The sequence below is a fragment of the Talpa europaea genome (assembly GCF_964194135.1).
Source record: "Talpa europaea genome assembly, chromosome: 3".
Classification (NCBI taxonomy): domain Eukaryota; kingdom Metazoa; phylum Chordata; class Mammalia; order Eulipotyphla; family Talpidae; genus Talpa; species Talpa europaea.
In genome coordinates this window covers 128,136,083-128,160,484 of record NC_140069.1, presented here as the reverse complement: position 1 = coordinate 128,160,484, position 24,402 = coordinate 128,136,083, and the positions used below count along the sequence as shown (strand labels likewise).

The 24,402-nt window shown below is 37.4% G+C and overlaps 1 protein-coding gene across 3 annotated transcripts in view; it reads left to right on the top strand.

Moving 5' to 3' along the window:
• The window catches only part of TSPAN12 (tetraspanin 12), a gene marked incomplete at both ends in the record, with an annotated part of 61,236 nt that overhangs the window by 14,173 nt on the left and 22,661 nt on the right, over positions 1-24,402 (top strand). For 2 of the 3 annotated variants that reach the window (XM_084230479.1, XM_084230477.1), the window contains 2 exons: positions 1,072-1,207; positions 21,136-21,210. In XM_084230479.1, the coding sequence (XP_084086605.1) occupies positions 1,072-1,207; positions 21,136-21,210 (211 nt within the window). The remainder of the gene's footprint in view (positions 1-1,071; positions 1,208-21,135; positions 21,211-24,402) is intronic. The other variant, XM_084230478.1, reaches the window with a different exon arrangement.

Genomic DNA, 24,402 nt, shown 5'->3' with positions numbered 1-24,402 from the left:
CGGTGGCCGCGGAGCAGCCGGGGATCGAACCGGCGCCGCAGAGGCTGTGGGCAGCTTCTTAACCCAGCGCTCAACCGCTGCGCCACCAGGGAGGCCCTGAGATTCAGTTTATTCAGAGATTGAATTTATACACACCACTTTGAATTGTCATAAGGGTTAACTGAGAAAAAAATTTTTTGTAAAGTCTTTACCATGATGGAGCTTAGTAAGCAGTTAGTATAGTAATGGTAAGTTTTTGTTATCTTTATTTTTATGCTTCTGGTTAATGACTTTTTTTATAGTTTCCTAGCAAAAATCATCTTTCTCCCTCTTTTATTTTTTTTCTAAAGATTTATTTATTTATTTATACAAGCACTGGGTACAGTCAGGTACAGCCAGGTACAGTCAGAAGTACAAGAGGGTGAGACAATTCCCCAGAGCCAGAGTGGGGAACAGAAGAGGCAGAGTGATGAAATACACTGCTGAGGGGAGCAGCAGGCGCGGCAGGAGAGGTCTGCGCACCATGTGGGACACTCAACGGCTGCATCGAACCGGCGCTGCAGAGGCTGCGGGCAGCTTCGCAGCCCAGTACTCAACCGCTGTGCCACTGGGGAGGCCCTCCCTCTTCCTTTTAATATGGACCAATTTTCCTTCTTTACATAGCAGTCATCACATTCTGGGGAAGGACCAGTTGTCAGGCAAAATGAAAGTACAGCACATGGAGACTTAGATCAGAGAAGCAGAAGGAGATTCTTGTTAGCTGGGAAATAGCAAATGGTCCATGTGGTTTCCTTAGCCTAAGACTTTAGAGCTAATAATAGATTGACTTGTTATTGAGGACACCTACCGTACCATATATTTTAAATGAGTTGAGGTAGAAATGGTACCACTTGTAGAGAAAACTAAACCACCTTATACAAGAATAAAACAAGCAAGCAAATTAGTGATTTTGAAAAAGCAATACAGTCATCAATTTTGAGGTATGTTGACTAAAAAGATTATTAACGCAAACCACAGTTGTTCCTTCTACTATGTCCTGGGTGCATTTGGATTATATTTTATTTATAAATGACATGATTTTTCTTCTTTCAGGGTTGAAGAGGCTGTCATCCTGACTTACTTTCCTGTGGTTCATCCGGTCATGATTGCTGTTTGCTGCTTCCTCATCATTGTGGGCATGTTAGGATACTGTGGAACAGTGAAAAGAAATCTGTTGCTTCTTGCCTGGGTACAGTGTTTATTCTTCTCCTTATTTTGGTTAAAAAGACCAACCAGGAATGTCTGATTTTTTCATGAGTGCATAAGATTACGTGCTTGGGAAACCGTGATCACAGCACACTAATCTGTGGTAATTGTTTGACTTCCTGTGAGAAGGGAAGCGTTCTTTCCATGAGAGATGATTTCAATACAAGTGTTTGCTGGACTCAAATGATGCGGTATGGAAATCGACGTGCTATTAATTTTTTTTTACCTGGGTCTGGATCATATGTTGACATTTTCATTTGAAACTTTGAAGCCTTTCTACAATCATGGACCTTATTCCCTCTCAAATGCCCCTCAGGACTATTAAGAAATTATAATGGAACTCTGTTTCTTTCTTTCCTTTTAAAGGCACATGGTGCGCAGATCTCTCCTGTCTGGCCAGCTGCTCCCCTCAGCAGTGTATTTCGGTCTTTCTGCCTGTTCTGCTCCCTGCTCTGTCTCTGGTGAATTCTCTCACCCTCCCACGCCTCTGGCCTGTACCCCAGTGCTTGTATAAATAAATAAATCTTTTTTTTTAAAAAAGACAAACTTGCCATATACACATACATGGAAATTTAGGGGGTGAAGTAGCAGACAGACCTTACTGTCTTAGCACTGCTTGACATCAGTTGGTGGATATTATATGCCTCAGTTTCTGTCATCTTAGGTTTTTGTTTTGTTTTTTTATTCTGATATATCTGGACTAGTATAAGTCTTAAATCCCCTTCAGTATTCAAATTCTATGATTCTAAAAACAGTGATTGGATTTTTAATTCCAAATTAGCAAACTCTTAATCAACATTTGAGTCAGTTAAAAATAGAACTTACATAGAGGTTTTTTGGTTTCTTTTTTGAAGTGCATTGAGTATATAAAATATTTGTATGTTTGTGGCACCAGGAAGTGAGGCACTAACATGTAATTGCAGACATATAACATTCCTAAGAAAATGAATTCATCAAGCGTATTCCTTTATTTGCAGCAGTTCTCAAAGCCATTCATGCATTCATTTTTTTCAGGGAAATTTAAAAAATATTTGAACGTTGTTCTGACATGCTGGATCTCTGGGGGATAAAAAAGCCTGACTTGTAGCATTTGATGTTTTCTATGGTGTAAATCCTGCCAGCACGGTTGATTTTATGCTATCTCCCTGGTATCATTGACTGCAAAGTTGGAGAAAGAGAGCACAAATTGGCTCTCAGGAACCAGCTCCAGCACACCAGTGCTTGACTGGCTTCCATCCCTCACCAATTGAAACAGAATCACAGTGTGAGCCTGAACTAAAGCTTTGACTTTCTCAGGAACAACCTGTGTTAATGTGTTCCTCAGCTTCTTGGAAGATAACCTTCAGGTCCATGATTGGAAAACAGAAAATGCTAGAGAAAATAAACCACAGTCAGAGAGGGGGGAACATGCCCATTTCCTTCTTCTCTTCACTTTGGTTTACAGTGAGAAGAATAATGGTGGAGGTGATTAGAATTTTAGGTTGCAATTTAAGATATTTGGACAATATTTGAAATATAAACAATGAGACTTCCTTTAAATGCAACTTTTAGTTTTAAGAATAGATAAGTTATTTTAAACTTAAAAAACTTTCAGAAAATTTAAAAACCACAGCCTTAGAGAATGATGTCCAATGTACACAACCATTTTAATTATGACAGCTCTTTTCTTTTCCCCAGCTTATATGACTGTCATTGTCTCTAGAGTATGGGATGGGGTAGGGTGGAGGAGCGTATTTTATGGAACTTCAAAGGCTTTTAGGAACACATTTTGAGAACCATTGATGGTTTCCATCAGGCCCCTTAAAGAAATTAGCAAAGAGCAATCTAATTGTGTCTCAGTGAGAAGCTAGTTTGTTAATGCTGGAAAGAACCCAATGAAGCAAAAGTGACATGGAGCCTTGAGGTTCCAAGAGCCACTGACTTGTTCATTCATTTGTTCATTCTTTAAAGACTTATTGAGAATACAGGCACTGCTAGTTTTTACCATCAGAACAATGTGTATGATAAACACACCGACAGTTCCACTACTGTCTGATGAGGCCTACAGTCAAATTTACCCCAGTGCTCTAAGACCAGAAAGGAGGAACTCCAAGCTCAGCCCTAAGAGGGCCCCTCTAGGAGACTGGAGCGGAAATTGATACTATCTTTATCAATCCTCCCCCTTTGCACATTGTTTCCACAATGCACCTTTTTATGTGCTGCTGTTCCCTCTGTCCATGGCTACCATCTATGTCTTGACTTCTGCTTCCCATTGACAGCTTGTGGCAATTTATTCTCCACTCCCATTGGGTTGTCTGTTGTTTCTTGGCAAGTTTATAGTCTTACTCTTGTCTAGACCCAGCATAGCTTTTCCCATGATACATGGTCTTGACTTCCAATTACCAATCTGCATCTGATCTGATGCTCAGACAATTCCTTCTCTGGCTTTCTTCCATAGCCTCCTACTCTAAATAGTTGCTGAGTTCTATAGGTCTGGTTTTACAATCCTGGAAATATGTCTTCTCTTTTGTATTATTATTTGAAATGCCCAGCTACCAACTCTCCTGACTTCTTGCTGAAACAGTGCAGAGTCCCCTAATTTCCTGTCTCTGTTTTCTCTTTTTAATTTACTTTAAACCAATACCACCAGGTTAATCTAATTGCATTACTCCTCTGTTTTGAAAGCATGAAAGACTCACTGTTGGGTAATGAAGGATTTAGAGACACCTTCATCTTTCATCAAACTCTTCAGTTCTCAAGCCTTCATCTGCCATGTTTAGCTTTCTAACCTATTCATTATTCTCTGGTCAAACTTACTTTTCTGACTCCTAAATAAACTGTTCTTGCTCTTTTCTTCTCTGCTCTTATTCTTGTTGCCCCCTTGGCTGGGAATTTCTTTTCAATACTTTGTTTAAATGCTACAAGCCCATTAAGACTTGTCTTGATGAAATCCTGCCTCCTGTAATAATAATAATGACAAACATGGTGATGAAAAGAAGTTAACATTTTTCAGTTGCTTATGACACTCTTCACATGCATTTTTTTATATGAAGAGTTTTACACAAATTAATCAATTTTGTCCTCTCCATAATTCTAACACCACAGTTGTGATTATTATTCCCATAATGCTGGCAAGGAAATGAGGCTCAGAGAGGCTAGGTGATTTCCCTAAATTTGCATAGCTAGTAAATGGAGAATTTTCTATTCAGACCATGCTAGTCCAGATTCAACAATGTATTTGTAGCAACTTAACTATTTTACTATATAATTGCTGCCTTTCCTAAGTGCTTATAAATATGTCTCACTTTGCATAAAACATTTCCCCTACAATCTTTTATTTTAAGCCCAACAACAGTCATCTAAAATAGATTATTAAAAGTTTCAGAAACGTTCAGTAACATACCCAACGTCACTCAGCGAGGGACATAATTTGGAGTAGAACTCAGTGCTTCTGACTGCCAAGCCATTTCCTGGCCTTTACTGATATCACCAACAGACTCCTCAACCTGTAAAGTCTAGTGCATTCCCCTTATTATAAACCTGTAAAGTCTAGTGCATTCCCCTTATTATATTATAAAGCCCAAACTGCCAGACTCTAAAGAACTTCATAATGTGAACCATTTGCTGTGCCTATTGCTTTAATACATCTTATTAAATTGAATGATGGACAGGAAATGAGACGAATGCTCAGTCTATCAGGGAGAGGATAGTGTCTGAAAAATGGTCAAGTGAGTGAGATTTTAAGGAAGGAGCCTGGCTGTTAGATTTAGACTACAAGGGGAACAGCTTGTCAGAGGCAGAAAAACTAATACAAATTATGTCCTGATGTTAGATCTTTGACAAATATTTGCAAGGCAACTGTTTCACTTTTAATACCTATAAAAAAAACCCAGATTAGCAGAAGGAAGCTATTTTTTAAAAGACAGGTATCACTGAAAGCCTCCAAATCTTTTGAATGATTAATAAAGAGCTGGCAGCTGGGCTAGGATGCTGCTCAAACAAAAGTCAGAATGCCATTGTTCATCAGACTGATCAGGAAAAAGGGACAGAACCTCAAGACTGATCTTTAAAACCAACTTTCCCTCTTACTATCCTCTGGCCCTTCCTCTAACCTACCATCCCAGCACCTGCCTCCCCCGCCCCCCTGCAAAAAAAAAAAAAAAAAAAAAAAAAAAAAACCTGCCCAGGCTAAGATACCACCGGTAGGAAAATATATTTTTGGTAAATCTTGATTATGGATTTGACCCTTGTATTGAATTATAGATTCAAGATATTAAAGCACCCTGATTTAAGTTTCCCAAATATAGGACATCCTGGGTGGGGGTAGGCAATGCTCTATAGATAAAGGATATTATTTTAGTATAAGTATGTGCCAAATTGGGGTTTCAGATTAAAAAAATGAATATTTTCATATGAACGATTCTATCCTGTTTATGAGATAGAAGTACTTAAACATTATTTATTTGAAATTCAAATGTAGATGAATATACTGTATTTTTATTGGTTAAATCTGGTAAGTCTATTCTAAATGGATATGTTCTTCATAAATATGAAACTGTCATAGAACAGCAACTTTTATATATTTCTATGAAGAGATTAGGAATAATTAAATTCTAATTATATTGAGAAAACAAGCCAAAAATGACTAAGAAAATAAACTTGATGATGCCATGACTTTCAAAGTAATTTCAGTAGCAGAATTTCCTTTTCTCTTTAAAAGAGAAATTAAAGCTAAGTGGAAATTGGTTTTCAGCCTTAGATGGGTACTTTCCAAGGCTTTTAGCTGTAGACTAAATGAAATTCATTTGTTATTGCAATTCTACCTTGTTATTAACATAGGCATTAGGAAAGCTGTGCCAACTCAGGGGGAATGTAAACAGATTGAACAGACATGTTTACAATATCCACAACAGCTGAATGTCACCATCCCGAGATTGTCGTTTGTCAGAGTGGGAAGCTCCTGTATGCTCGGAGGCCAGCAAACCACCGGTCAAGCAGTGGTCAGATCATGCTGGACGCTCCTCACATTTTTAAGACCCGAACCTCGTGTTTAGAGGGGAAAGTGTTCTTTCTTTTTTCAATGTTATTATTCCAGAGAATTTGCATATGGCTAAAAATTTTTGGAAACATTTTTAAAGTTTTCTTAAAATGTACAGCAATTGAATGAGATCTGGAACGATTTCCTAATAGAAATCAAGTGTATTTTTAAGGGGCATGAGGAAATTTACCATCCTCAGTTCTTTTGATTTAAAATAGTAATGCAAAACTAGAATATCTTTAAATAATAATTTTCTATAGACCCTCTGTATATGGTCTTCTCTTAAATAGTTATCAATTTTATAAGTACATAGCTAGCTATGTCATTAATTAAACTGTTATAATTAAACTATTAGCTGTAATATCTTGATTATTTTCTGTTTATAATTTTAATGATAACCTAACAATTTTATTTCTTGATCAAGGTCTGGCATATCACTTAACTACTCCTGCCCCCAGCCCCCTTTTGCATCTGCCCAGTGTTTTACCTTTGTTTGCTCAGAAAATATTTATAGCAAGTATATGGTTAGACTTACTTTATAAATGAAGGAAAGGCAGGAGGCCCAAAGATTCACAGCTGGTGGGTGCTCTCATTAGTATTCAGATGCAGTCTGTGCCCAAAGCCAGGCATGTTTCACTGTGCCATGCTGCTATCAGAATACATTTAATTAGTTACTGACATTATTTCTGTAAGAATTAGCTATGCTTCATTTATGAGTCCAAGACACTGAATAGCCACTTAACTTTTAAAAATATAAACTTTTGAAGTCTTTATTATAAAAGGAATTGTAAAAATTCGACCTTGGTTTTCTCCTTTCATGAAAGAATCCGTCTGTTTCTGTTCTTTTTTTCCTTCTTTCCTTTGTATTCTCCTTTTCCTTTTTCCCACCTTAAGTATACATTGGGTACCCAGTCTGTGATACACTTGAGATACAAAATTTAGTATCTCAAGAATATAAAGAAAATAACCAAGCAAACATATTAAAGTTATCAAAAAATTACTATGGGGATACAGGCTAAGAGGCAATAGGAATCTTCTGTCAGGTTTCATAGGCGAATCTTATTTAGCTGGGTATTCAGAGTGTGTAGCTTTCTGCTGGAGAAGGTGAAGTAAGGGGACTTAGAACAATGTGAGGAGTGTGTGCAAAGATATGGAGGGGGAAAAGATGGCAAGTGTAGGGAAAACCTAGAAATTCAGTATGGTTATGGTGCATAGTTATAAAGGTCTTTGTAGGAGAGAGTCTGATGTTATCTCCTGGGTGGTAGGGCGCCAGTGGGTGTTTCCAGTGTGGGATAAATTGACACTTAATGTTTGAGAAGCACTGGCATCTTTGGAAGACAGGGACAGGCTCTGAACTAAGACATTGGGGACTGGAGAAAGGCAGCTGAATGCAGAAGACAGCTGAGATGACTTATGGATAAAGAATTGGACAGGAGAGTAATGTTTGTATTTACTTAATACCAGGGCATGAGATATTATTCAAAAATACAGTTTTTTCATTCATTAGAAACATCTCTTCGATCGATACATGTGTTTTATGTTGACATATTAGTTAAAATTCCTTAAAATCTATAGTTTTAAATTTTTGTTGTCTAACTCACAAATATCTTGAAAGTACCATTATTTTGCTTTAAAACTTTAGAATTTACAAACTAACGATTTCCTCAAAGTGACTCTAACTATGAAGATATTTAGAAATATTGCCTTTAAGAAGAGATTTTATTAGATTATACTTGTCCATGAAGGAACCATTTCTAATTAAGTAAATTTGTGAATTTTTTCAGTGTTTCTTCTGTGAAATAAACTATTTTAAAATTTCAAGTTCTGTGCAAGGTTTGAAAAGCTGAGTTGACAGAATGACATAACTTTTAGGAGAAAATGAGAGGTTTGCCCTATTTATTTGAAATATCTTACGGCCTCCCTGCTGGTGCAGGGGTTAAAGTGTCAGCTAAATGGTCAAGCTATCCCAGCCATAGTGGCCTGGGTTTGATCCCTGGCCAGGGAGCTGACCCACACAGTGCAGCAGACCTCTCCTGTCTCGCCCGCTGCTCCCCTCAGCAGTGTATTTCATTCAGTCTGCCTGTTCTGTTCCCCACTCTGTCTCTGGTGAATCCTCTCACCCCCTGAACCTCTGGCCTACACTCCAGTTCTTATATGCATAAATAAATAAAAATAAATCTTAAAAAAAATCTTAATTAAAAAATCCTGTTATCTAAAGTACATTATAAGAACTCCAAGGAATACTAGCAGTGTTCTGTTGAGAACTTTTAATAAAGGGTCATGAAGAAGTGTTTGGATACATCTAATGGGGGTGAGCTAAGTGCGGGTAGAATCCTGGACCAGTAGGCAAAACTTCCCAGAAGGGCCATTGCTTGGGGAGCAAGGTCCAGTTGACTCTTGAACCACAGGGGGTTAGGAACTGATAGACTGGTGGAGGGAGCAGTTGTGATAAGATTAGCAGCCGATGGTGTGTCTGGAAAAGAGTGTGTGTTGGTCATAGGGAAAGGATGTGCCAGGTGAGCAGGACTGAGCTGGCTGTGAAACCATGGGCCAGAATCTGGAGAGCCTGGAATGTCATGCCAACGCACTCTGTAGTTTGAAGCTTTGTGAGCTGATGAAAGATGTGATCTCATCTTTTACTGCATAAACCTGTGCTTGGCAGCTTCTGGGCCTTTTGCTCATATATTTGGGAGAAAATAGCTACCCGGTCTTAGCACTCTGGACTAAGGGGCTTTACATTTACAGAACCCTTTTCAGTGATAAAAGAGATAATGGAAGACATTATTCTAACAGTGGGCTTTTACTCAGGAAAGAATAAGGATATTCAGGTGGGAAGTCTGTCTAGCATTTCAGAGTATTTTCCAGATGTACATTATCAACAAGTTTCAGTTCACCTGAATTTGTTCAGTTTTTGCAAAAATGTAGTTATTTAGGTTAAGTAGGCACCAGGATGCTGGGCTAAGGTGCCCTTAGGAACACCAGGCCAGCCTGAACCACTCCTGTGGAGGAGTTAGAACAGTAGTTCCTTGGAATGTTGCAGCTATTTTCCAGCCTCCGGGGAAGAAGAGAAAAAAAAAAAAAAAAAAAAAACGGAACAGTTGCTAAACAATTGACTAGTATCAGAAGGTGGTGGTGGCATAGCTCCACTTCTTTGGGACAAACTTTTGAAGCATGTTGGGAGCATTAGTGCAGTGGCAGCAGCCAGGCGCAGAGGGGGCAGGCAGTGGGACCAGAAGGCTCAGGCAAGGCAGGGGGGTTGCTGGGAGGCATGCAGGCAACCGAGCTCCCAGCCCCCAACGAATCTTTACTCTCTCTCTTTGTGCTCTCTCTGGCATCATCTTGTGGTCTTACCTCTCTGTAGTCACTTGTCCTCTTGTTGCTCCTCCATAGCTGTCTTGCCATAGCTGTTCTTTCGTCTGAGTGATGCCGCCCTTATACCTCCGCCTCCAGGCTCAGGTGTGTCCACTTACGCATGCCCACACCATACCTCAGGCGTCCACCATCAGGCATGCGTCCTCCTAGCCCACAATCCCAAGCATCCTCTGCATTTAAGGCCACAGGTGATAGCCACAGAGGCAAATGGCATAAAAGCCTGAGCATTTCACTTGCCCTACAGTGAGCCTACAGATAACAGATATGCCCCTTTCACATCACTTTGGATCTGTTTGTAAAAGCAGGTCTTTGAGGCCTCTACTCTTCAACATTGTTATCATTCAAATAATTGTTTCAACAAAAGTGCATTTCTTTCAAATTGTTCTATAATTCATGCTATTTCATACCAAGCTGTATCTTCTATCAATTAGACTGAATTAATGATTTGTAGGCAACTTTGGTGAAAATTTAATGACTATCATTACTCACATGTGGTTTTTCCTGAGTCTGGAATCCTTTTGTCTGCGTTGCTGAGGCTATTTCTAAGATTCCTTCCTCTTTGTACTTTCCTATCTGGGTTCTGGTGGTGAGGACCCCATCTCACACTCTGAGGAATGGCCCGATAAGATGTAGAGAAGCCTCTTCAGAGACCAGTAACACCCTGTAAATCTTTTGAGAGAGGGCTGAGCACGCAGACTTTAGCTGACCCAGCTTACAAAGCAACAGAAACCATTACGCGGTGTCCTGTCCTGCGTGTCCAGCTATTTTATTGCCTCACCCTTAATGCTTTACCTCTCATGATATAGATCATTGACTCTGGAAACTCCAACCCCTTGGCTCAGTCCCTCAGATCTTGACATAACACATTCCTCTGTCTAATAGTTGAATAGCACACACAGCACATATGTACTCATTTGAATGTTACTAACATCTTTGATAAAGTATAGCTTGGCAATTACTAGTGTAAATCAAGTTGGAAAAAGGATTAAATTAAGATACATCATAAGAGATATTCTTCTACATTTATTCAAGTGTAAGCATGAACAAAGGACCATACTGTACCCCATACTTTCTTACCTTGGCTTGAATTTCTGCATGGGCTCAGGAGTTACGAGATTTTATTTCATCCAAAACTGGTTTATAGTTCTAGATTTTTCCTAAATTAGACTGCCCTCATTGCATTTATGATGCTTAAAGGAAAGGTCATTTCATGTCGCCTTTTCTTTGAAAAATTTGTATTGAGACCTGAATCAGGGTGAATAAATGGGCTTCAGAAAAGACCAACCGTGTTTCTGCTGCGACATCATTTTTTTGCGATGAGGCTGAAACAGAGGCTTTGTGTGCTTTTGTGTTTTAAGCAGCAAGTGTTTTTGGACTGTGAGTAGGTTAGCCCCAGTGGATTCTTAACAGAATGTCGGCTGTTCCATTATCTTGTACAAATATTTGGCACTGGAATTCTCTTATTTACTAACTATAAGTAATATAATATTTTTAAACCTCCAATCACCAGGAAAGGAAAAATAAACAACTGACATGAAGATACTTAGCACTGAAAGCTTGCAGAGTTTAGTCTTTGACAGGGTAGAGACTGGAGTTTATCATTTATCATTTGGTGAATTCAGGCCTTTAATCAAACTTTTTGTTTATTAAAAGTGTTGGTTATGTAGCATGTAGATAGTAGTCAAAAGTTACCATGTTTTAAAATATTAAAATGTCTAGTAAAGTATGTTATATTTAGAAATAGCTTTTTTTTGAGGGGAGGTGAATCTCAGGTTGTATTAATTTTCCAAGATAAGCAAATTTGACTTTTCTAGTTTCCACTTATGTTGAATGTTCCTTATGAAAAAAATAGTCTGAGTGTTTAATTATAAATTAAGAGAGTAGCAAGTTAAAATAACTTTCACAGTGTTTTTCGTTTTTAATTTGCTCTCAATGAAACATTTTGACTGAAGGGGTTTCCCTAATATTTGGTGGTTATCTACTTGCTTATACAAAAAAGTTTATGTAAAAGTTTTTTACTATGATTTTGTTTAAATGTAAAAATTCTTTTCAAGTTGGTATTTATATTGAAATTGTTTGGAAAATAACTGCTTTATCTATTTTTGATTGGTTGGGATTTTTTTGTTTTCTTTACATAGTGTGTATCTTAAAGTCCTGTCCATGCAGCTGGATAGAATAAGTTTTACAATAATAGGATATATTTCCTGTAAAAGTCCTCTTAGTAACAAATGTATATTACTTCTATATTTTTCAACTGCTGATAAATGGATTGGCTTTGTTACAGCAGATTGCTTTTCTGCCTTAATGTAAATTTAAAAATAAATTCATTTCCCCCAAAGTATAAATTATTAAAGTATTTTATATAAAAGAAAATATTACTTTCTTAGCAATTTCATTATCATTTAATATCAGTATCAATTAATATTAGCAGCAATTAAAATGTTGATTATATTAATATTAAAGGACTAATATTCATTAATAACAATTTTACTTATATCAATAAATTTTACTATTATAAAATTAGCAGCAAAGAATTAAATATATAAAAAGAAAATAAATCATTTATTTATTAGTGCTTTTATAAAAGTTCAGTTTAATGAACTGTTAAGCACTACGTGGCACCAGGCTTCATTATAAAAATTATAAAATCTGAATAAGATCACACATTCATAGAAGCTTACCTCACTGACTTAATATAAACTCAAAACATATAAAGAGAACATGAGATGATTGATATGACTTGTCAAGGATTTTGAAATGACAAAGAAGCATTTGTGCTTTTAATTAACCATAGTAGGTAGGAGGAAAAAAGAAATTTTTTTGCTATCCTTAAAATTTCATTATTATTGTTAATCTTTATTTTTCAACTACAAAAGGTCAAAGATGGGAACAAAGTATTTTTAGGTTGCTTCTGACTAGCTCAAAGACAAGAAAGGTTTATTATATTCTTGTGTAAATATGTACTTGTATGCAGGTGTGCTCAGAAGCTATGGGTCTATGGAAGATGAATTGCTAACACTGCCATCCCCATCCCCATTACAATATGTTCTGCGTGTCAGTCTCTGTGGTATCTACTCATTAAATTCTCCCAACTATACTATGAGATTAGCACTGTTATCCTCATTTCACAGGTGATGCCACTGAGACACAGAGAGGTTAAATAATTTGCTCAACTACTAGGTGGTAGAGCTGGGATCTGAATCCAGGATGCTGTTCATTGAAAACTCAGTGTTCTGTTACCTCCATCATGGATGAATGTTTCTAGCTCCATTTTCTCTTTTTAAAAAGTAGAGGTAGTGACATTTTTGTGATATTTTTGAGGAGAATTTTTTTTTAAGTATATAAATCTTTTGGCACAATAAAGGATTCATGTATGTCCACACATGTATAGTGCATTTGCTCACACACATACATTTACACACATATACATATGATTTTTATACTTTTAATTTTATATATTTATATAATTAATATATATTGTATTATATATTATATAATCATATATATAATTTATATATTCACAATACTTAATTATACACAGACACACATGTGAATGCATATATATATATATCTCTTCCCCCAAAAAAGCCAAAATCCAGGCCTCTCTCATTGAACAAAATTGCCTATAGCATAGAATTCTAAGCTTCATAATTTTGTGACTGAAATGAGGTATTGTGGAAAATAATCCATCTTGTACTGATTTGAGCAGACTATAAATATGGCTTCAGTGAACAATATTGAAGGAGAGATCCAAATTTCTATACAGGGTCTAGTGAAAGAGATCTCTGAGGGGATCTAGAAATCACAGTTAAGTATACATTTTTTGAATTTTACAATCGCTCCTATTTGGAGGAGCTGCTGAAGGTACATTTAGCAAAAAGATTGTGGTGCCTGAGCGTGAAGTTTCCCTTTCATCTCATTAACCATGAGATATTATTGGTCTACTTACAATTTGCAGCTTTTTTGCATAGCTTTTACTATGTAAAGTATGGATAAAATCTTCTTGCTACCAACATTTTTCTCTTTTGCGTATGTTTGCAGTGGGGAAGGCAGGGGGTGGGGGGCTATTGTTTGTTTCAGTTTTTCTCAGAGTGCCTCATACATACCATGTACACAGTTCATTTAATTCTAAAAGGCTTAATTTGAAAGATAGTAGTTCACCCCTAGGAAGCAGCCATTTTCAGTATTAGCAGATTCCCTTGGAATTTACTTCCAAATCTCTAAATCACATATTATATAACTTTCTCATTCTCTTAGTTTTTACTTTCAAGCAGTCCTTTGACTTCTATAGACATTGAAGAACTAGGAACTTCTCTTGCCCTCATGCCCTCTACCTCCCAAGCATATTTCCTGTCATACCTTAATATGGACATATAATTTGATTACATCAGTGTTTACATAATTGTGGCTTTGTAAATGCTTTTCACAACTGGGCCAGGTAAAGTACTGGGTTTACTTTTTCTTTCTAGAATAACCCTTTGTTTTTCTTGGAATTAATAATTGTTTTCCATGCAGTTCTGTCTAATTCAAATGTTTAACTCTCCCAGTATAATGTTTCTCTTTATATATGCAAATATTTTGGACTTTCTAGCAATGTTTGTTTTGTTTTTTTTTTTCCCCAAAGGTATCTCTCTTAGAATGTTCTTGACCTGCTCCAGTCTAGGCCTGCTGAAGTTGTTACCATCATGGGATATCCTTACTACCGTTCTGGGATTTCTTTTGCCTCTTATTTTAGATCCCTTGCTTCCTGGAATCCAAGTCATTGTCTTCCTCTGTTTAGTTTCTCATTTTAGAGAGCACATCTTCTAGTAGTTTCCTGAAAAAACATACATAGGATATAAAATTTAAAAGCTTGGATGTTTAAAAGTGACTTTATATATAACTAACCTCTAATACAAAAGTATAGCTTGGAAATAATTTGTTCCTCCAGCTTCCCATATACTATAGAGAAATCCAAAGCTATTTAGGTTTGATTGGATTTTTGAACTTTTGTGGAAAGTGTGTGTAAATTTAAATTTCAGTTCCCTGTTCCTAATATTATACTTTTCCTCTACACTTCCTAGTGACCCCAGTCCTGAGACTCATTTTTCTTGTCCCACAGGATAGCTCTTCCAACTTCATATTGCTGAAAGTGAACAGTCCCACCGCAGCGTGGGGAGAGGAGTTGAGGTATCTAACATCTTGAACAGGTTTTCAACAAATCATCCTCTTTTTTTGCCCTGGCTTTGCTCACTTCCAGAGGTTTCCAGGCTGCCCATACCCGAGTGTGCTGGGCTCTGTAACGTGAGTCAGGTTGATACTGATTTTCCCCACTGCTGGCTAAACACTATGCTTTGGGTGGGGAATGCTGAGGGTTTGCTATTCTTGTATCTTCTTGTCACCTTCTAAAATATACTTGGTGTTGTCTTCTTTTCCTTTATTTTTGTATTTATGCCTTTTAAAATGTCCCTTATTATTGTTTTAGTGACATTTCAAGAGGGAGAAGGGAAAAGGACATGTGTTTAATCAACTATTTACAGAGAAATCCTGGAGGCAGGGATTAGGAAAACCAGATCATTTTTATAAATAAATGTTTAAGAAAGGACATCTTTGAGATTTTACTATTTTGTCTGTTCATATGAAAAAGATGAAATTAATGGGGGGAATTAATGGGAGTGTGAGCCCCTTTTGTTTCTAGGGAGATGCATTTACCCACAATTCACCCAGGGCTTAAATAGGAAGGTGGGATTTCATGCCCTTCCTCTTCAAATACTTCCTATGCAAAGATATAGGACATACCCTATGACATTCTTGCTATTCTGTGACCAACCCTAATTAAGATAACAGACAAACTGATTTCATTACTTTTTAAAAAGAAGTTGGGTTCCCTGGCCTCCACACCCTTCCTGCTTTAGTTTTCTAGTAAAAATGTTTTGAAAAATAATTATGGCTAACATTGAAAGGGTACTTTACCTGTGATATAATCTTCAGCACAACACTGTAAGGTAATTTCAACATTCTCATTTTAGAAATGAGGAAACTGAGAATTAGTGGTCTGTCCAAGGTCTCCCCATTTGTATAAAAAGGAGGAGGAATCTGAAGCCAGGTCTATTTCATTTCAAGTCCATGTTCTTCCTCTGTGTAGTTAAAAAAAAAAATTAAAGCAATTTAACATACAGCATTTTGTTAACCTTCTGTTATGTAACCCAGTGAGGGAACTCATTTTTGAACTGAAAAGTAATTAACCTCAGTTTGAAAGGCTTGGTGAAAAAACATCACATTCTTTTCTTCTTTTGGGGGTGTGTCCTATTATCAGTTTGCCTTATTTGATGCAGTTTTTTCATGAACATATATTTAAGGATAAAATTTATTCAAAGAACATGAATTTTAATGTAATTACAATAAAGGACCTTAGCTATTTTAAGGAGCTCTGCTTTGCATAATGTTTAAAGCAAATAGTGTGTAATGCAAATAATTTCATTCTAATTTCCTTGTGTAAACAAACACATACTTCCCCTTCCTTCATTTTTTAAAAGTGTTTGGTCGATAATAGCTCAGGACAGATGGGGAGATTGTGCATGGTTAAAAGCATACTGGATTATCACAGTATAAACCACAAAAATGACACAGAGGGTAACAGGAGGCAATATTTAAAATAGAAATGAGTAAGTAGGAGTCCTGGAGAGTCAAATGTTAACAAGGGATTCAGGGTCCAACTTAAAGAAGCTCAAGGAAACCAGAAATTGGTCTTTTTACTTGGAAAGCGGATCATTATTACCACCATTATTTACTGAGTATCTGCTGTGTGACAGATATTGCTTAGGTGCTGGGGAGAATATAGTGTTTAAGAACAAGATCTGTGCCCACCAGGACTGATGGTCAGGCAGTCAAGTGAGCACTGTGACTTGTGAGTAAGACAATCAACTGGCTGAAAAGCTGAAGTCTCCGAGACCTGAAATACAGCAGGCAGGGAAATCCTGACACACAGGATGGAGAAAAGTAAAACGGCAAAGAACAAGAGCTGTACTGGGGACCCATCTGCTGGTGCAGCGCAGACATCTAAGCTGGTCAGGGACCTCAGGAAGCAAGAGAGATGGCTCAAATGAGATTTTAAAGGATAAAAAAAATCAATCTGGAAATCTGCATGTTTATCCCTAAGGCAAAGTGAGGGTATTTCCTATGGATAGTCATGGTTAAGGACAACATCCCTGTCAGCCAGAACCCACGGTCTGGCAGTTAAGTGAGTACGAAGAAGGTAAAGCAGAAAGAGAATAGGGTATTTCCAGCAACACACAAAATTCTCGCCATGTCCATGTTTTATCTTTAGAGATATCTTACCTTTTCAGGGCTGCTTCAGTTTTTATTGTAAACACATATCAATTTTGAAAAGAATTTAGGTTAGGGATCTGAGAAGCAGAAGAATCCCATAATGTAATTTTTCTCTGGAATCTCACTATCTTGTAGGGTCTTATCACAGTTAAGACTAGTTACCTCCCATATAATTATAGAACCTTTAGACTTTTGTAATGTAAGGTGCAAATGTAGTATAGTTCATGTATAGAATTTTTTTTTTGAAGATTTATTTATTTATGTATACAAGAACCAGGGTACAGGCCAAAGGTGCAGGAGGGTGAGAGGATTCACCAGAGACAGAGTGGGGAGCAGAACAGGCAGACTGACGATACACTGCTGAGGGGAGCAGCGGGAGAGACAGGAGAGGTCTGCCGCGCCATGTGGGATTCTCACCGGCCAGCCAGGATCGAACCTGCGCTGCAGAGGCTGCGGACAGCTTCACAGCGCTGCGCTCAACCGCCTGCACCACTTGGGGAGGCCCATGTCTAGAATTTTTAAAATAAACTGATGGAAGTAAATTGAGGACGGTTTGGTGAAAAACTGACTTAGAGTACTATAGTCACAAAATTTCTTCCAACCTTCATTTTCAAGGCAAAGATCTTTAAAGCGATGCTCGGAAATGAGATCTGCATAGGCTGAAGCTTAGTATTGTGTATTTTTTATATTGAAAATAAAAGTGGTTGTAAAATGGGATCCACTTAAGAAAATATGTTTTCTTTTGAACCAATTATTTTTAAGTCACAGTATTGTCTAAGAGATTATGCAAAGATATTCATTTTTATTTTTTACATGAAGGAAACAAATTAAAACTAATAGTAATGATTTGTATTTTTAAATCATAAGAAATATATCATAGACCTACTGGAAAACCAGCTCAGTTTCCATATCTTCTAATATGCTTCCCCTCTTTTGGCAACAGTTAAGAACAAGTCTTTTTTGGGCCTCCCCGGTGGCGCAGCAGTTGAGCGCTGGGTTGCGAAGCTGCCCGCGGCCTCCGCAGCGCCGGTTCAATCCCCGGCTGCTCCCAGGCCACCGGAGGAGGGCCCCACATGGTGCACAGACCTCTCCTGCCGCCCACTGCTCCCCTCAGCAGTGTACTTCGGTCCTTCTGCCTGCTCTGCTCCCCGCTCTGGCTCTGGTAAATTCTCTCACCCTCCCGCGCTTCTGACTGTACCCAGTGCTTGTATAAACAAAACAAACACACAAATGAAAAAAAAAAATCATAAATAAATAAAAATACATGCCTCTTAAAAAAAAAAAAGAACAAGTCTTTTTTTAAATACATTTTTAAAAGATTTATTTATTTATGCATACAAGAACAAGGGTACCGACCAGACATGGGGTGTGTGTCAGAGGATTCACCAGAGACAGAGTGGGGAGCAGAACAGGTGGATTGACTGAAATACACTGCTGAGGGGAGTAGCGGGCAAGTCAGGAGAGGTCTGCTGCACCATGTGGGTCACATTCCTGGCCATGGATGGAACTCGTGCTGCAGTAGCTGCGATTGCTTTATAGTGCTGATGCTTAACCCCTTGTGCCACCAGGGAGGCCCCTGAACAAGTCTTGATAGCTCATAATTCTGCACCAGTCCATTTGCTCCAGATCTGTACTACCACCCTAGTCCAGCAATCTTTTATTGAGTTATCTTGATCATACCCTTACTTTCTTACAGGTCTTTTTTTTATTTTTTTAACAACACAATCAGAATCATATTTCATTATAACTGTCAGATCATGTCACCTGCTCATGAATTTCTGTTCCACTTAAAATCTAAAATCCTTTAATGACCCATGAAGATCTGGCTCTTTGTTCCTATCCATGTCATCTTCTTGCACCCTCTGTCTGCTCCCACCCACTTCTGTGCTCCAGCTAGCACTCACCAGTTCATCTGGACAGATGGCCTTGCATTTAATACCCATTCTTCCTGGATTGTTTCCCCACAGTTCTTATAAGCATTGCTTTCCCTATGCCATTACTGACTCATCTTAAAGATCACCTTCATAAAGACACCTTTCCTGAGCACCAGTTCAAGGCAGCTCTCTGTCACTTACTCTCATCATTTTGTTTTGTTTTCATTTATTCTTTAAAGTAAGACGTATTTATTGAGCACATACTTTGTGATGAAGAACTCCCTTTAATGGAGTTTTCTTTCCAGTGAAGGGGAACAACAAATAATCATCACTACCCGGTACCCCCATGCTGACATTGCACCATAAATGGAGTGGAAGATTTATGAGATGGTTAATGTGCAGACTGAGGGGTACTCTGGACCTCACAAACTTGCAGACTCTAAAGGGATGTGGCCGTCTGTGTGCTATAAAAACAAAGGAGACGTAGTGTAAGAACTGTAACAGAATAAGTATGCATAGAGAGAGAAGAGAATAGTTTCCCAATGAGACATTCAAAGTTACTCTTCCCCACCCGGGTAAATGCCCTGCCAAACAGGGTTGGCCCGAAAAGATTACCACGAGTCTAGGGCACCTTCTGGCAGGGAATCATGGGAAGGGGAAGCCTGGGATGAAAGAAGCACAATTTAAGTACCATTGTCAGCATCCCCATGTGTTTCTCACCCATGTGTCTCTTGTGTCTCTACATATCTCTACCTTGTTCCCCAAGTATGTTAAATTACCCCAGAACTGGGGAGGTGACAAGGTATAGCAAAAAGAACACAGCTGCAATCCTCTAACCCACCAAAATTTCTTCTGCACATTCTTGAGCAGGTCACATGACCTGTACTTGGCATTAATTTTCTCATTTGTAAAATGAGGTAATCCTATCCATTTCCCAAGGTTCTTGAGTGAATTAATTATGAAAGTAATTGGTAAGTGACGCATTAGCCAAATGTTACTGTATTTTGTTTCTAATCATAATAAAAATTTCCAATTTCACCTTTGGGTAAAACTGGGTATGTTCCAAATTTACATTTCCAATAATTGGATAAATGGTTCTGTGTTAATCTAATAAAATATATATTTTTATCTTCCCACAGAACTAGTTACCCTTCTAATTTCTTTATTTTGGTGAAATATGTCTGTCCCACATGGTTAGTAAATCCAATCGGTCAAATGTCTTCCCAGTTTTTCTTTTATTATATCTCTTGAAGCTATTCTTTCCTGTCTATTTTCAGAGGCACCATGTATAGGGAGCGCCTCACTAGTTTGCTGCCTGTTAGGGATCATGACACCACCATCCCACTCAGTCTTTCCCTTCCAAACCATAAAAGAACCCTGACCTAGTGATTTAATCTATTTATCAGATGTCTTTTCCCTATTCAGAAACTTCAAAAGATGCCACCACATAGTCTTCATGATAGATTGAAAACCTGTTATCATATCAAAGTTCCCCATAACCTAACTTCTTTCTACCTTTCAAATTTGATTTCCTATCATTCCTTTTTCTTGACCATTCTACTCCAGCAAGATTGATGGGTTCCCTTTCCCCTGATCCTTTAATTTACTTCCCAGCTGCCTCTCCTTCCTTGTTCATTGTTTTTATTTCCTTGAAATTCTTGAACACTTTTTGTTGCAATCCTCCCACATTTCAGGACTCTGCATAATTCTCTATTTCATGGGAATCTCAGAATTTTTATCTTCGTTTCTGTTTTGACATGGTGTTCAACTTTGTTATTTATTTCCCTATGCATGACTTATCAGAATTCCTGGTATTCTTTTACATATCTCAAATGCTTTCTGCATAATAAGAACTGGCTATACATTTTTAAAGTGTCACCAGTAGTTGAAATTTTGCTCCCTATTATGTTTTTCTAAGAATGCTAGGAGGTCCCTTGCTTAGAACAATGAAATCTGCTTGTAGACAGAACGTTGAATATTTAGACTTCACTTCATCTACTTTGAAAGAAATTAGGTTTAGTTTCTCCGAGAACTTGATTATAGTTTATCAAGATATATTGGCAAACATGCAAATTCTTATTTAACCTAATGAAAGTATTGGCATTTTAAAGAGTCATCCCAGGAGATGACTAATAAAGAATGGTCCACTCGGCTAACTATTGAATGTTGGATCCAGACATCTTTAAATAGCTGAAAATTTCCCCATCTTTTACCAAGGAAGTGTCATCACTGTGTGTCTCTGTTTTATTGTCCGCTAGCTATGTAATAATAGTTCATTTCTGATGACCATTTTTGACCTTGATTGTATCCTAATAGCACTAATTTTTTGTTTTCCCACAGTACTTTGGAAGTTTACTTGTCATTTTCTGTGTAGAACTGGCTTGTGGTGTTTGGACATATGAGCAGGAAATTATGGTGAGTTCAAAGTGGAATATAATCACAGTTTGAAAGAAACAATATTATTTGAATTTTTTACATTAGACACTTTGGAGTCATTTGGACACAGGCCTATTAATTGGAATGTTTATGCTCTATGATGACAAGTATTCCCAATACTTCTGAAAGATAACATTTTCTTTTCTGTATCTAAAACATAGTTCCAAATCATAATTTGTAATATTTCATCTGGCATCTTTAGCTCCACAGATTGCTTAAACATGGATATATAGGCTAAAAATAATGTATGTTCCTAAACAATTTTACCAACTTCTGCGTATGGAGTAGGAAAGATTTGCATTTACAACCAAATTTACATAAGTTTGAAAGTCTTACAAAATACTGCCATGTAGCTGCCTGCCGATGATGAAGAAGTGTGCGTGTCTTCTGTGTAGCAAACCCACCTTCTTCCACTTTAAGACGTGTATTTGAAAAGTTGCTGTGTTTTTCTCAGTTTAGAAACATTCTCAAAGTTTGAGACTTGGCTCTTCAGCATTTTACTCTTTCATTTTAACAATTAAAACTGTTAGAACAGCTTTTATAGTTATTGTGGGATTGGTCTCCCCAAAGGGTCAGATAGGCTTTCTTAATATGTCCAGAGTATACCTTTCCGCATATGCGTCACCTTGGTATGTAGAACTAAGGTCAGTGTAAGCCCAGTGGACCTTGGGAAGAAACTATTACCATCACTTAAAGAATGCAGATTATTTTGAGTTAAGAGCCTTGAAGACCCTAGAGACTGAAGAGAAGCTTTTGTCTTTGTCTTAGTTCTTTTACCTTTTCCCTAATGGAAGAAGCAATCGCTGTTTCCTTTTTTATGACCTAGAAGATTGTTGGGGGCGGTATCATCCAGGTAGAGGTTTATCAATGACTGTGTCCTCTCTCTCTGAGAGAAGACTATCATCTTTTCACTGTGAGAGAAAAGATGCAGTCTTCCTTCCTTGCCATATGTATTGTCCCCTTCTCCTTGACACCACAGGTCCATTTGCACAAGATATAAACCCCCGTTTGTCCCATTTTACTTTAGAATTTACAGCCTTGTAAATTCTCCATATGTTATTAAAATTTATTTTATTATTAAAATTATTAAAATTTGGCTTCCTCTCCTACTAATCTGTCCTCTATTAATTTGTTCATTCATCTAGCCTCAGAAGAACCCAGATGGATGGGGGAATTTTCCTTGTGCCCCAGTTCTTTGTTAGAATGAAGGGCTGTTCAGCAAAGATGCTACCAAACGTGTTTTGTTTACCACTTACACTACACCTTTGCTTGCATTGGATATTATTACTTATTTAATGTTTTCTCACTTTGTTGGTCGAAACTGGTGCATTTATCAATAATGAGGGCAAAGCATTTTTGCATGTCTGTGATTATTGGCTATTTTCATAGTGGCAGGCCAGGCTTTTCTGTAAATTAATTCAGTTGAAAGTAAGATGATGTTTTTCAACGTGTAGTTCTTGGACTGTCTATAGCAGGAAGTTACGTAGGATGAATCTTAACAATGCACATTATGCAGCTCTGGGCCAGAAGTGCTAAATCAGAATAGAGGGAAAGGCAGAGGAAGAAGGGGGGTAGGACTGGATGCTTGCCTTTGTAACCAGTTCCCCAGGTGAGTCTTCAACATTTTAAAATTTAAGATTTCTAAAGAAGATAGGGAGGTTGTTTGTATTTGTTTCAGAGATGCATTTCAGCAGTTGTCTAATAAAATCAAAGCTGTTTCTGATACTGATGCCGTTAGTAAAAATTCTGTGGTGAATCGGTACTGTACTGTGACAGTGTTTTGAATACTAAGTGGTAATTACAGACCAGTAGGTACTCTGCACGCTCCAATTTACATGTAAACGATGCTTTGGTGCTGCAGCACATCTGAACTCCTCTGGAAATGCTCGGCCTGCACTGTTTGGCAATTCTCAGTAAGACGAAGAGAATTTATGATTCTTTTTTTTCTCTAGTAAACATGGCAAAGTCAGTAGAGGTTTTGACTACTTTAATATCAAGTTAAGAACTTTTTTCAAAACTGATCCTCCCCCAAAAGTAGGAAATCTCTTGCTACCTTTGAGAATCAGATTTTTACTCTATCCTAGAACTTTGCATATTTAGTGGAATTCAAAGGTGGTTGGTTTCAAACTTTACTTTTGTGTCTTATTCGTAAGAAATGGTCTTTTAATTGTTTTCAACAAATACATGTATCGCCTTGACATTCAAGCAATAGATAGTAAATCATATAATTAATTCTTGACCCCTTACCTCAGCTTTGATTGTGTCCTTTTGGCTCATTAAAAGGTTTTTAAGACATGAGCGTACTTTCCGTGGATTTTTAAAAGGCTTTGTATCATGTTCATGTCACACTAATATTTGATAAATCTAAGGTACACATGCAAAATGAATTAATTTAATGTACTTACAAGGAAATGCTGGGGTTCTAGTATAATCCTCAGAAACTTGAGGAAACTGAAAGGAATTTGGACTTGTATGGATGCTTTCTTCTATTCCTTGAAGGAATGATTTGCAGATATCTCCTTAGTATACCACAAGTAATAAAAGAGTGCAAAGGACCTTTTCAGTTGAGGGCAAATGTCACTGTTTGCTTGTGTAAATCTCCCTCATTAAGTCACCAGGAGAGAGCAAGTTTTTTTTAAAGTGAAATGTGAAAAGTAGTCCATTAGGAAAAAAGTTTGTCAGATTTTTAAAAATTCCTTTTGCACTAATTGCAGTGTGAATGAAAAGTGCCATTAAAGTTTATTAGCTGCCAAATTTTGCAGAACCCAGCCTTTGCATAGAATGGGCTTTGTGCCCTTAACTGTTCCATGCAAGGAGCCAATAACTGTGTGTTTTTCCTTTATGGCCAGATTACAATATTTTGTGCCAGAACCTCAATGATTTCCTCTGTTTCTTGCCACATTTAGTCTCAGATCAATTGTGGTCACAAGGGAGAAACAACATATTTATTCTGGAAAATAAAATTAAAAATAAGACTGTTGTAGTAACCAAATCAAGAGATTTGATTTTATTCCTTCTCTTGAAGGAAATCTATCAATAATATTGCTTCAGATGATCAATTCTGAGGAAACTTATTTAACTTCCATTTATTTTATCAAAAGGATATAAAATAATAATTTATCATGAGTAACTTGAACTTTGGTTAGTTCTTTGAACTATGTCAAAAACCCT